Below are 14,354 nucleotides of genomic sequence, written 5' to 3'. Positions count from 1 at the left end.
CAGTTTCTGCATTGTAACAACAATCTGGACACTACTCTAAACTGAGCTTGAATTAGGAAGATTTTGCTTTGTGCAAATTGCTTTTATTGTAATATTTCAACAACATTGTCAATGACTCTCACAATTTGGTTCTGTTATTAAAATGTCCATGCTCCCTTTTAATAGGTGCCAGCACTGCAGTTATTAAGAATAGATCAGCGTTTGTTAGCGACTTGCTTGATGAATATCTGGAGAAAGAAGGGAAGATCATTGAGCAGCAATCTCTACTGTACGACTATGAGATGCCCGAGATTGGGCGTCGAACTCCTAACCTGTTGGATTCGCCCTGCACTATTCAGCCAAACACTACCTGTTCACCAGACTTTGCCACACCGCTGAAAAATAAATCTTCGCAATTGGAAATGTCCCCTGTGTTGGAGAAACACTTCAGTGTTACAAACAAAGGGATTTTCATCAGAGATGTGCAAGGCGCCAGCATGGAGGCGAAGGCTCGGTGTCGAGCACGGAAAAACGGCAACTCTGCTGCAGCTAAAAGGTCCAAAATCCCCAATCTGGACGACAACGCTTCAGGATTATCTGATAACAATAACCAGTCTGAAATTTATGCCACGTCCCCACAGAAGGTGAGACATTTAATAGTGATTTTGAATTTTGTTCTCCAGGTGAGCGATGTCAGGACTGGAACACTTGTGCATCAGTTAACGCAGAGTAAAGTTTGTTGAGCTTCTCCGACACTATTGGGGACAAATCACCTCGTGTACCAGCGTCCCATTGCAACATTGTAAATTTTGCATCTCCAACACCAGCCATCTTGAATGGATTGTGTTAATTGCATCCTATTAGCCTGGGCAACTTTTTTTTTAATTGGCCGCTGGAGTTTATAGTTAATCGGGAACAATATGTGGTGGTCTAGTTTTTAAAAAAAAAAGAGGACCAGAAAGTTTTGACTCCCCTACAACAAAACCTTTGTAGACATCATGTTTCGTAAATTTATTCGGGTTCGAATCTGAGCAGCAGAAACTAACTGGAAGAATGAATTGTGATCAGTACAGTAAGCCGTCTCTGCCCTCATAATGTGTCTTCAGTAATGAAGCCGTCAGCGCTGCATGTCGAGATTGTGACCTATCAGAAAGCGTGTGCCGCACCACTTAGTGCCAGCCTCTCTCAATTTGGGTCAAAAAGAACAAAAGTATCTGCATATAAAATGGAATTGTTTTAGAAGGGAGAAGATTAGAATGTAGCTTGCCATATGAAGCCATATAATAGACTCGTTTTGATTGTAATCCAATGCCCCCCTGGTGTCCATTGGGTGTCTTCAGGGCCTGTCCCCTCTCCCAATTGACAGAATTGAGTTTTACTCATTGTTGCTATTTGATGGCTGCAGATTGGAATCTTTTGGCCACAGTTATAATGTTACACTTTGTATTTATAGAATGGGTATTGGAACAATGGGACAGTTGCAATGTTAATTCAGTAGGATGATAGTGGGGATGAGAGGATGGGGTTTAGAATGAACATCAAAAAACATGGTGGTATTTATTGAAGAAGGTAATAAGAACAAAAGAAATAGGAGTAGGAGTAGGCCACCTGGCCCCTCGAGCCTGCTCCGCCATTTAATAAGATCATGGCTGATCTGATCATGGACTCAGCTATACTTTCCTGCCTGCTCTCTTTACTCCCTTATCGCTCAAAAATCTGTCTATCTCCGCCTTTAATGACCCAGGTTCCACAGCTCTCTGGGGCAGAAAATTCCACAGATTTACAACCCTCTGAGAGAAGAAATTCCTCCTCATCTCAGTTTTAAATGGGCGGCCCCTTATTCTGAGACTATGCCCCCTAGTTTTAGTTTCCCCTATGAGTGGAATTATCCTCTGCATCCACCTTGTCGATCCCCCTCATTATCTTATATGTTTCGATAAGTTCACCTCTCATTCTTCTGAACTCCAATGAGTTTGGGTCCAACCGACTCAACCTATCTTCATAAGTCAACCTCATCTCTGGAATCAATCTAGTGAACCTTCACTGAACAGCCTCCAATGCAAGTATATCCTTCCTTAAATACAGACACCAAAACTATACATAGTGCTCCCAAGTGTGGCCTCACTAATACCCTGTACAGTTGGTCTTAGAAACATAGAAAATAGGTGCAGGAGTAGGCTATTCGGCACTTCAAGCCTGCACCTCCATTCAATAAGATCATGGCTGATCATTCACCTCCGTACTCCTTTCCTGCTTTCTCTCCGCAGCGCTTGATCCATTTAGCCGTAAGGGCCATATCTAACTCCTCCTTGAATATATCCAATGAACTGACATCAACAACTTTCTGCGGTAGGGAATTCCACGGGTTAACAACTCTTGAGTGAAGAAGTTTCTCTTTATCTCAGTCCTAAATAGCTTACCCCTTATCCTTAGACTATATCCCCTGGTTCTGGACTTCCCCAAACATCGGGAACATTCTTCCTGCATCCAACCTGTCCAGTCCCGTCAGAATTTTATATGTTTCTATGAGACCCCCTCTCATACTTCTAAACTCCAGTGAATAAAGACCCAGTCGATCCAGACCCTTCTCATATGTCAGTCCAGCCATCTCGGGAATCAGTCTGGTGAACCTTCGCTGCACTCCCTCAATAGCAAGAACGTCCTTCCTCAGATTAGGAGACCAAAACTGAACACACTATTCCAGGTGAGGCCTCACTAAGGCCCTGTACAACTGCAGTAGGACCCTGCTCCTTTACTCAAATCTCCTAGCTATGAAGGCCAACATACCATTTGCCTTCTTCACCGCCTGCTGTACCTGCATGCCAACTTTCAATGACTGATGTACCACGACACCCAGGTGTCGTTGCACCTCCCCTTTTCCTAATCTGCCGCCATTCAAATAATCTGCCTTCCTGTTTTTGCCCCCAAAGTGGATAACTCACATTTATCCACATTATACTGCATTTGCCATGCGTTTACCCACTCGACTAACCTGTCCAAGTCACACTGCAGCTTCTTAGCGTCCTCCTCACAGCTCACACCACCACCCAGATAAGTGTCATCTGCAAACCTGGAGATATTACACTTAATTCCTTCATCTAAATCATTAATGTATATTGTAAATAGCTGGGTCCCAGCACTGAGCCCTGCAGCACCCCACTAGTCACTGCCTGGTATTCTGAAAAGGACCCGTTTATCCCGACTCTCTGCTTCCTGTCTGCCAACCAGTTCTCTATCCACATCAGTACATTACCCCCAATACCATGTGCTTCAATTTTGCACACCAATCTCTTGTGTGGGACCTTGTCAAAAGCCTTTTGAAAGTCCAAATATACCACATCTACTGGTTCTCCCTTGTCCACTCTACCAGTTACATCCTCAAAAAATTCCAGAAGATTTGTCAAGCATGATTTCCCTTTCATAAATCCATGCTGACTTGGACTGATCTGTCACTGCTTTCCAAATGCGCTGCTATTTCATCTTTAATAATTGATTCCAACATTTTCCCCACTACTGATGTCAGGCTAACTGGTCTATAATTACTTGTTTTCTCTCTCCCTCCTTTCTTAAAAAGTGGTGTTACATTAGCTACCCTCCAGTCCATAGTAACTGATCCAGAATCGATAGACTGTTGGAAAATGATCACCAACGCATCCACTATTTCTAGGGTCACTTCCTAAGTACTCTGAGATGCAGACTATCAATTCCCTAACACAATTTCCTGACTAATAAGGATTTCCTTCAGTTCCTCCTTCTCACTTGACCCTCAGTGCCCCCGAGTATTTCTGGAAGGTTATTTGTGACTTCCTTCGTGAAGATAGATCCAAAGTATTTGTTCAACTGGTCCGCCATTTCTTTGTTCCCCATTATAAATTCACCTGAATCTGACTGCAAGGAACCTACGTTTGTCTTCACTAATCTTTTTCTCTTCACATATCTATAGAAGGTTTTGCAGTTAGTTTTTATGTTCCCAGCAAGCTTCCTCTCATACTCTATTTCCCCCCTCCTAATTAAACCCTTTGTCCTCCTCTGCTGAATTATAAAATTCTCACAGTCCTCAGGTTTGCTGCTTTTTCTGGCCAATTTATATGCCTCTTCCTTGGATTTAACACTATCCTTAATTTCCCTTGTTAGCCACGGTTGAGCCACCTTCCCCATTTTATTTTTACTCCAGACAGGGATGTACAATTGTTGAAGTTCATCCATGTGATCTTTAAATGTTTGCCATTGCCTATCCACCGTCAACCCTTTTAAATATCACTCGCCAGTCTATTCTAGCCAATTCATGTCTCATAGCATCGAAGTTACCTTTCCTTAAGTTCAGGACCCTAGTCTCTGAATTAACGCTGTCACTCTCCATCTTAATAAAGAATTCTACCACATTATGGTCACTCTTCCCGAAGGGGCCTCGCACAACAAGATTGCTAGTTCTTTCTCATTACACATCACCCAGTCTAGGATGGCCAGCTCTCTAGTTGGTTCCTCAACATATTGGTCGAGAAAATATGGGAACCAATGCAGGGAGACAGAGGGAAACAAAGAGGAGACAAAAGCAAAAGACAGAAAGGAGATGAGGAAAAGTGGAGGGCAGAGAAACCCAAGACAAAAAGGGCCACTGTACAGCAAAATTCTAAAAGGACAAAGGGTGTTAAAAAAACAAGCCTGAAGGCTTTGTGTCTTAATGCAAGGAGTATCCGTAATAAGGTGGATGAATTAACTGCAAATAGAAGTTAACAAATATGATGTGATTGGGATTACAGAAACGTGGCTCCAGGATGATCAGGGCTGGGAACTCAACATCCAAGGGTATTCAACATTCAGGAAGGATAGAATAAAAGGAAAAGGAGGTGGGGTAGCATTGCTGGTTAAGGAGGAGATTAATGCAATAGTTAGGAAATACATTACCTAGATTCCACATCATCCAAGCTAGAGCTGCAGAACACCAAAGGGCAAAAAACGTTAGTGGGAGTTGTGTACAGACCTCCAAACAGTAGTAGTGATGTTGGGGAGGGCATCAAACAGGAAATTAGGGGTGCATGCAATAAAGGTGCAGCAGTTATAATGGGTGACTTTAATATGCACATAGATTGGGCTAACCAAACTGGAAGCAATACGGTGGAGGAGGATTTCCTGGAGTGCATAAGGGATGGTTTTCTAGACCAATATGTCGGGGAACCAACGAAGGAGGAGGCCATCTTAGACTGGGTGTTGTGTAATGAGAGAGGATTAATTAGCAATCTCGTTGTGCGAGGCCCCTTGGGGAAGAGTGACCACAATATGGTGGAATTCTGCATTAGGATGGAGAATGAAACAGTTAATTCAGAGACCATGGTCCAGAACTTAAAGAAGGCTAACTTTAAAGATATGAGGCGTGAATTGGCTAGGATAGATTGGCGAATGATACTTAAGGGGTTGACTGTGGATGGGCAATGGCAGACATTTAGAGACCGCATGGATGAACTACAACAATTGTACATTCCTGTCTGGCGTAAAAATAAAAAAAGGAAGGTGGCTCAACCGTGGCTATCAAGGGAAATCAGGGATAGTATTAAAGCCAAGGAAGTGGCATACAAATTGGCCAGAAATAGCAGCGAACCCGGGGACTGGGAGAAATTTAGAACTCAGTAGAGGAGGACAAAGGCTTTGATTAGGTCAGGGAAAATGGAGTACGAGAAGAAGCTTGCAGGGAACATTAAGACGGATTGCAAAAGTTTCTATAGATATGTAAAGAGAAAAAGGTTAGTAACGACAAACGTAGGTCCCCTGCAGTCAGAATCAGGGGAAGTCATAACGGGGAACAAAGAAATGGCGGACCAATTGAACAAGTACTTTGGTTCGGTATTTACTAAGGAGGACACAAACAACCTTCCGGATATAAAAGGGGTCAGAGGGTCTAGTAAGGAGGAGGAACTGAGGGAAATCCTTATTAGTCGGGAAATTGTGTTGGGGAAATTGATGGAATTGAAGGCCGATAAATCCCCAGGGCCTGATGGACTACATCCCAGAGTACTTAAGGAAGTGGCCTTGGAAATAGTGGATGCATTGACAGTCATTTTCCAACATTCCATTGACTCTGGATCAGTTCCTATCGAGTGGAGGGTAGTCAATATAACCCCACTTTTTAAAAAAGGAGGGAGAGAGAAAACAGGGAATTATAGACCGGTCAGCCTGACATCGATAGTGGGTAAAATGATGGAATCAATTATTAAGGATGTCATAGCAGTGCATTTGGAAAGAGGTGACATGATAGGTCCAAGTCAGCATGGATTTGTGAAAGGGAAATCATGCTTGACAAATCTTCTGGAATTTTTTGAGGATGTTTCCAGTAGAGTGGACACGGGAGAACCAGTTGATGTGGTATATTTGGACTTTCAGAAGGCTTTCGACAAGGTCCCACACAAGAGATTAATCTGCAAAGTTGAAACACATGGGATTGGGGGTAGTGTGCTGACATGGATTGAGAACTGGTTGTCAGACAGGAAGCAAAGAGTAGGAGTAAATGGGGATTGTTCAGAATGGCAGGCAGTGACTAGTGGGGTACCGCAAGGTTCTGTACATTAATGATTTAGACGAGGGGATTAAATGTAGTATCTCCAAATTTGCGGATGACACTAAGTTGGGTGGCGGTGTGAGCTGCGAGGAGGATGCTATGAGGCTGCAGAGCGACTTGGTTAGGTAAGTGGGCATGCATGGCGGATGAAGTATAATGTGGATAAATGTGAGGTTATCCACTTTGGTGGTAAAAACAGAGAAAAAGACTATTATCTGAATGGTGACGGATTAGGAAAAGGGGAGGTGCAACGAGACCTGGGTGTCATGGTACATCAGTCATTGAAGGTTGGCATGCAGGTACAGCAGGCGGTTAAGAAAGCAAATGGCATGTTGGCCTTCATAGCGAGGGGATTTGAGTACAGGGGCAGGGAGGTTGTACGGGGCCTTGGTGAGGCCGCACCTGGAGTATTGTGTACAGTTTTGGTCTCCTAACCTGAGGAAGGACATTCTTGCTATTGAGGGAGTGCAGCGAAGATTCACCGGACTGATTCCCGGGATGGCGGGACTGACCTATCAAGAAAGACTGGATCAACTGGGCTTGTATTCACTGGAGTTCAGAAGAATGAGAGGGGACCTCATAGAAACGTTTAAAATTCTGATGGGTTTAGACAGGTTAGATGCAGAAAGAATGTTCCCAATGTTGGGGAAGTCCAGAACCAGGGGACTCAGTCTAAGGATAAGGGGTAAGCCATTTAAGACCAAGATGAGGAGAAACTTCTTCACCCAGAGGTAGTGCACCTGTGGAATTCTCTGCCACAGAAAGTTGTTGAGGCCAATTCACTAAATATATTCAAAAAGGAGTTCGATGAAGTCCTTACAACTAGGGGGATCAAGGGGTATGGCGAGAAAGCAGGAATGGGGTACTGAAGTTGCATGTTCAGCCATGAACTCATTGAATGGCGGTGCAGGCTAGAAGGGCTGAATGTTTCTATGTTTCTAAAACCATCCCTAATACACTCCAGGAAATCCTCCTCCACCGCATTGCTAACAGTTTGGTTAGTCCAATCAATATGTAGATTAAAGTCACCCATGATAACTGCTGTACCTTTATTGCACGCATCCCTAATTTCTTGTTTGATGCTGTCCCCAACCTCACTGCTACTGTTTGGTGGTCTGTACACAACTCCCACTAGCGTTTTCTGCCCTTTGGTATTCCGTAGCTCCACCCATACCGATTCCACATCATCCAAGCGAATGTCCTTTCTTACTGTTGCGTTAATTTCCTCCTTAACCAGCAATGCCACCCCACCTCCTTTTATTTTCTGTCTATCCTTCCTAAATGTTGAATATCCCTGGATGTCCCAACCTTGGTCACCCTGGAGCCATGTCTCTGTGATGCCAATTACATCATATCCGTTAATAGCTATCTGCGCAGTTAATTCGTCCACCTTATTACGAATACTCCTTGCATTGAGGCACAGCGCCTTCAGGCTTGCCTTTTTAACACACTTTGCCCCTTTAGAATTTTGCTATAATATGGCCCTTTTTACTTTTTGCCTTGGGTTTCTCTGCCCTCCACTTTACTTTTCTTCTTTCTATCTTTTGCTTCTGCCCCCATTCTACTTTCCTCTGTCTCCTTGCATAGGTTCCCATCCCCCTGCCATATTAGTTTAACCCCTCCCCAACAGCACTAGCAAACACTCCCCCTCAGACATTGGTTCCAGTCCTGCCCAGGTGCAGACCGTCCGGTTTGTACTGGTCCCACCTCCCCCAGAACCGGTTCCAATGTCCCATGAATTTGAATCCCTCCCTTCTGCAACACTCCTCAAGCTATGACTTCTCTTCTTTTATACTCTATCCCCTTTGCAATAAAGGCCAATATTCAATTTGCCTTCCTGATTATTTGCTGTACCTGCATACTAACTTTTTGTGTTTCATGCACAAGGACCCCCAGGTCCCTCTGCACTTTGCAATTTTCTCCATTTAAATTATATTTAAATTGTTTTTCTATTTTTTTTTCTGCCGAAGTGGATAACCTCACATTTTCCCACATTATACTCCCATCTGCCAATTTTTTGCCCACTCACTTATCCTGTCATATTCCTTTGCAGATTTTTTGTGTCCTCCTCACAATTTGCTTTCCCACCCATCTTTGTATCATCAGAAAACTTGGCTACATTACACTCGGTCCCTTCATCCAAGTCATGAATATAGATTGTAAATAGTTGAGGCCCTAGCACCGATCCATGCAGCACCCCACTAGTTACTGTTTGCCAACCGGAAAATGACCCATTTATCTCTGTTTTCTGTTTGTTAGCCAATCCTCTATCCATGCTAATATGTTACCCCCAACCCTGTAAATTTTATCTTGTGCAGTAACTTTTTATGTGGCACCTTATCAAATGCCTTCTGGAAATCCAAATACACCACATCCACTGGTTCCCCCATATCCACCCTGCTCATTACATCCTTAAAGAACTCCAGCAAATTTGTCAAACATGATTTCCCCTTCTTAAAACCATGCTGACTCTGCTTGATTGAATTATGCTTTTCCCAATGTCCCGCTACTGCTTCCTTAATAATAGACTCCAGCATTTTTCCCAAAACAGATGTTATGCTAACTATTGTTTCCTGCTTTTTGTCTGCCTTCTTTTTTTAAAAGGTAAAGGGAGGATCGGATAGAAGTGTTTGAACGTGAGGTTAAATAGTGAAAGATTATTTCCAGTGGTGGTGAACAAGGGGTTATAAACTCAGCATTACTACTGGAAGTATGAGGTTAGAAGAATATGTTTAAAAGATTGTTAGAAGATGGAATTCATTGCCAAGTTAAGCTGAGCATTAAAGAGAGAATTGGATAAATACTTGAAGTAAAATGTTGAAGGATATGGGGAAAAGCAGGGCAATGGGGTAAGAGTACGGAGCTAACGTTGGCACAGGTACAGTGAGCCAAATGGCCGCCTCCTCTCCTAAAATATGATTCTTTGAAAGCCGTAGGACATAGCGTTGTGTGTGTGTGTGGGTTTTGTATAATGGAACTTTGAATGTTTTTCCAAGAAACAACTGAAACCAGGTTCTACAAGCCTCAAGATCGTGCATGTGGTGTCGTGTCCCAAAGGTGGAAAGAAATCCGACGTTTCAGGAAATCAGACTGAAGCAATATACATTTCAGGTGAGGACAATGAAAAGTGAAATTTCGCTAGCTACAAGAAATCCAGATGGCCATGTCTTAAATTACTCACGTGGTCTTTAAATTTGCAATTAAGAGTGGAAATCTGGAACAATCACAAAACTTTCCAGTTTCTCTGCTCCTGTGTTGAATCTTCTTATCCCAGAAGACTTGGGCTGTAGAAGTTGTAGAGTATGACTTGAGTCTGAATCAGAACCTGGCCTGGCTGTAATAAAGGGGGAGGTAAACTCCCTCTAGATCCTGGCTGCACACTACACTGACTATTGTAAATGCAGCATTGTATTCCTCTGAACAATTTGATATTTGGATATTAATTGGGGTTGAAGTGTGATTCCCAAGAACCAGAAATCTTACCTTCATAAGCCAGGTGCATAAAAACTTTGTGTGGTTGAGCATATGAACGAACCGTGATGATTGGAGAGCTGGATTAGTTATTTTTGGTTCTTGTAGTATAGTTACAAGGGAGAAAGGTCAGGAAGATCTTTCTCTTTCTCCTTGGGGAATTTGGTGACTTGCCAAATATGTGTCTGTGGATACATCACCTTGCTCCTGCTTCAGTTCTGTCTTCTCTTACTAATCTACTTTCTGGATATGTCTTCTACATCATAGTTCATTCTGCTAAATACATCAACATACACATTTTTGTTGAAGAACCTTTTATATATCATATGTATGTGAGTGCATTTTTTCATAATTAAATCAGAGCCTGATTCACACATTTAGGCTTTACTAAAACTGGAGGTGGGGAGACACTCCCATTTGGCTGCTGTTTGGGAGAAAATATCAAAATGTTTTGGCTTTGTTGCTGACTGGAGGCAACTGTATCTTGGGCTGTTCTTTTCATCTCCACCCAAAGGTTCATAGAAAGTTTCCACCCAATCTCCCCCAATCCTTGCATCCAGTTCTTGCTATTTCTGAAATCATTGTTTTGATTTGAATAACCTACATTTTCATCTGGCTCCTCTAGGGTGGGAGAAAAATGAACTAAAGGGGATATAAGAACATAAGAAATAGGAACAGGAGTCGGCCATACAGCCTCACGATCCTGCTCATGGCTGATCTGATCATGGACTCAGCTCCACTTCCCTGCCCGCTCCCCATAACCCCTTATCCCTTTATCGTTTTAAAACTGTCTATTTCTGTCTTAAATTTATTCAATGTCCCAGCTTCCACAGCTCTCTGAGACAGCGAATTCCACAGATTTACAACCCTCAGAGAAGAAATTTCTCCTCATCTCTATTTTAAATGGGCAGCCCCTTATTCTAAGATCATGCCCGCTAGTTCTAGTCCCCCCCCATCAATGGAAACATCATCTCTGCATCCACCTTGTCAAGCCCCCTCATAATCTTATACGTTTCGATAAGATCACCTCTCATTCTTCTGAATTCCAGTGAGTAGAGGCCCAACCTACTCAACCTTTCCTCATAAGTCAACCCCCTCGTCCCCGGAATCAACCTAGTGAACCTTCTCTGAACTGCCTCCAAAGCAAGTATATCCTTTTGTAAATATGGAAACCAAAACTGCACGCAGTATTCCAGGTGTGGCCTCACCAATACCTTATATAGTTATAGCAAGACTTCCCTGCTTTTATACTCCATCCCCTTTGCAATAAAGGCCAAGATACCATTGGTCTTCCTAATCACTTGCTGTACCTAAATACTATCTTTTTGCGTTTTATGCACAATGGGTTTTTACTCTATAAATTGAGAGTTGGTGGCACAGTACTAAACAAGTATGTCTCGATAACCAACCCCCAGTTACACACCCTTCAGCAGTCTTGAGGATTGCAATATATGGAGGGCAGCCCTGTTTGTAGAATAACACTCCTCCAGGGTGTATGTTTGTACCTTTTTAGTACTTGCACTGTTTGAGAAACATTCCCTTCATTTCCTAATAGATGTGGGCTATGGCAAAAAGTTCAGAACTCCATTTATTTAGTGTTTTCTCTCTCTCTCTCTCTCTCTCTCTCTCTCTCTCTCTCGCTCCACCTTATATTTACCTTTTTTATATACCTTGTATAATGTTTTTCTCCTCCTCAGACAATAAGAATACTGAGGAGCTAGAACCAAGATATGTCCGAGTTGATTCTGGTTCCCAAGCCACGCTTGAGCCATCTTCAGGAGTGGAGCATCCACCGTCAACGGCAAACCGATCACCTGCTTCAAAAACTGTTGAGATCATCTCCTACTGTGCTTGGAATGAAAGTCGGGTTAAGATCATTAAGCTCATCGCTGAGTGTGCTATGGCCAATAAACTTCCCTCAACACAACGTTTAGACAAGTACGAGGTTCATTTGGAAAGAAAAGAGGGGACTTTGTTGTTTCCCCCGAAGAAGCACATTGACGTGCGAGCAACCATCCAGAATTTCTCAGACTCTGAAGGTGCATTTGACAAGCCACTGGTACAGACTATGGTGATTGAGGCTGTGGTGGGCAACTCTGCTTTCAAAACAAAGCTGAATCACTTGATATCCAAGGTGAGAGCTTCACTTTTGCACATCCGCTAATGTTCCCTCTAAGCGCAGTAGAATCATCGAATGGTTACAGCACAGAAGGCGGCCATTTGGCTCGTCAAACCCGTGCCGGCTTTCTGCAAGAGCACTTCAGCTAGGCCCACTCCCTGTAGCCCTACAAAATGTTTCCTTCAGGTACTTATCCAATTCCTTTTAGAAAGATAAGATTGAGTCTGCCTCTACCACCCTCTCAGGCAGTGCATTCCAGATCCTAACCACTCGCTGCATAAAAAAAGTTTTCCCTCATGTCGTCTTTGGTTCTTCTGCCAATCACCTTCAATCTGTGTCCTCTGGTTCTCAACCTTTCTGCCAATGGTTCGAGTTTATCTCTATCCACTCTGTCCAGGCCCTTCATGATTTTGAACACCTCTATCAAATCTCCTCTCAATCTTCTCTGCTCCAAGGAGAACAACCCCAGCTTCTCCCGTCTATCAACGTAACTGAAGTCCCTCATTCCTGGAATCATGTTCATAAATCTTTTCTGCGCCCTCTCTAAGGCCTTCACATCCTCCCTAAAGTGCGGTGCCCAGAATTGGACACAAAACTCCAGTTGGGGCCGAACCAGTATTTTATACACGTTCCTCATCATTTCCACACTTTTGTACTCTACACCTCTATTTATGAAGCCAAAGACCCCGTAAGCCTTTTTAACCGCTTTCTCAACCTGCCCTGCCCTGCCACTTTCAACAATTTGTGCACACATACCCCCAGGGTCTCTCTGTTCGTGCACCCCCTTCAGGATTGTACCCTTTAGTTTATATGTCCTTTTCCCATTCTACCAAAATGCATCACTTCACACTTTTCTGCAAGATAATCTGCGAGAGCGCACGCAGGCCGCTTAGCGGCTTTTATGTTGTAAATGCCACGTGTACGCAGAAATTAAAGGGAAATTTAAAGAAACAGGCCCGCAGGACAAAATGCAGCTTGCAGAGAACACTGATGTCCTGTCCTCCGTGTGGGAATCGGTGGATCTGTGGTTTCTGTATAGTTGGGTGGGCAAAGAGAAGAGAATTGGTTCTTGTAGATTTCTTATTTTCCCTGTCCCCATAAAATACACTCAGCTGTCCTGCAATGTTCCATTCCCAGGTCAAAATTGGTAAGACTCACCTAGTTGTCGGCGACTTTGAGCGAGGGCTTTCTTTCGAGAACTTAATGACGGTTGGTAAGTTAGTGATCTATCCGGGTTAGAATTGCTGAGCCCTCAAGTTGGTTGATTATTGACCTTTTGTGTAGTTTAATAATCAACAACAACAACTTGTATTTACATAGAGCCTTTAACGTAGTAAAATGTCCCAGGGTGCTTCACAGGAGTATTATGTGATAAAAATTTGACACCTAGCCGCATAAGTAGAAATTAGCACAAGTGACCAAAAGCTTGGACAAAGAGGTAGGTTTTAAGGAGCATCCTAAAGGAGGAAAAAGTTATAGTTCCAAAAAGAGGCGGAGAGGTGGAGTTCCAGAGCTTTGGGCCTGATGGAATTGATTTCATCAATGGAGATGGTTCTAAGCAGTTTGGTTTTTGCTATAAATAGAAATTTTGGAACTATAACTTTTTTTTTATAGAAGACATTTCCTCAGTCCAAAACAGAACATATTTAAATACAGTGATCTCTTTAACTGGGCGGTACGGCCCATTCAAATTTTTGCGCATGCGCAGTTTCTTCATGTAAAAGCCGGTGAGCGGCCTGCACGGGACTTCCAGACCACTGCGTGGCCATGTAGCTCAACGGGAACATTGGTTAGAAGTTGAGTAATAAAATCTATATCGGTTCATGGCGCATTTTTCACTTGGAACAGTTCATCTGCTACCTGCCTCAATCTTGTCCTCCTGCTGTGGCGAATTCTTTGCTTCTCCTTTGGCACTGCATTCAGGACGGAATAAAATAGGTGTGCCACTTGCAGAGGCTTTCTTAGTTTTAACCTTTGATAGTGTTTTAAGTCGGTTTTCTAATTTTGTGTCTGTATGTTGTACCTTAGGTTTCCAAGACCAGCTCCAACCAAGCAAACGTCGAACAGTTTAATTCACCAGTTCACGTTGTAATGGATTTAGAGAAAAGTGTCTCCTCACCAGAAAAGTGCCCGAGTGAAACCAGTTCTGCCACTAATCTGCCTAACAGACTAACCGGTAAGTAAATGCACATTGGTCACAATACCCAAATTTGAACACATACGACCCTGTTTAAT

The 14,354-nt window shown here is 43.1% G+C and overlaps 1 protein-coding gene across 7 annotated transcripts in view; it reads left to right on the top strand.

Moving 5' to 3' along the window:
- Positions 1 to 14,354, top strand: part of LOC139239214 (uncharacterized) — a 92,206-nt gene that overhangs the window by 18,123 nt on the left and 59,729 nt on the right. For all 7 annotated transcript variants that reach the window (XM_070867885.1, XM_070867882.1, XM_070867887.1 and 4 more), the window contains exons 7-10: positions 166 to 623; positions 9,526 to 9,640; positions 11,698 to 12,134; positions 14,148 to 14,295. In XM_070867885.1, the coding sequence (XP_070723986.1) occupies positions 166 to 623; positions 9,526 to 9,640; positions 11,698 to 12,134; positions 14,148 to 14,295 (1,158 nt within the window). The remainder of the gene's footprint in view (positions 1 to 165; positions 624 to 9,525; positions 9,641 to 11,697; positions 12,135 to 14,147; positions 14,296 to 14,354) is intronic.

This window comes from Pristiophorus japonicus, chromosome 26, assembly GCF_044704955.1.
Source record: "Pristiophorus japonicus isolate sPriJap1 chromosome 26, sPriJap1.hap1, whole genome shotgun sequence".
In the NCBI taxonomy this organism is placed as follows: Eukaryota; Metazoa; Chordata; class Chondrichthyes; family Pristiophoridae; genus Pristiophorus; species Pristiophorus japonicus.
This window is presented reverse-complemented; position numbering and strand designations above follow the sequence as displayed.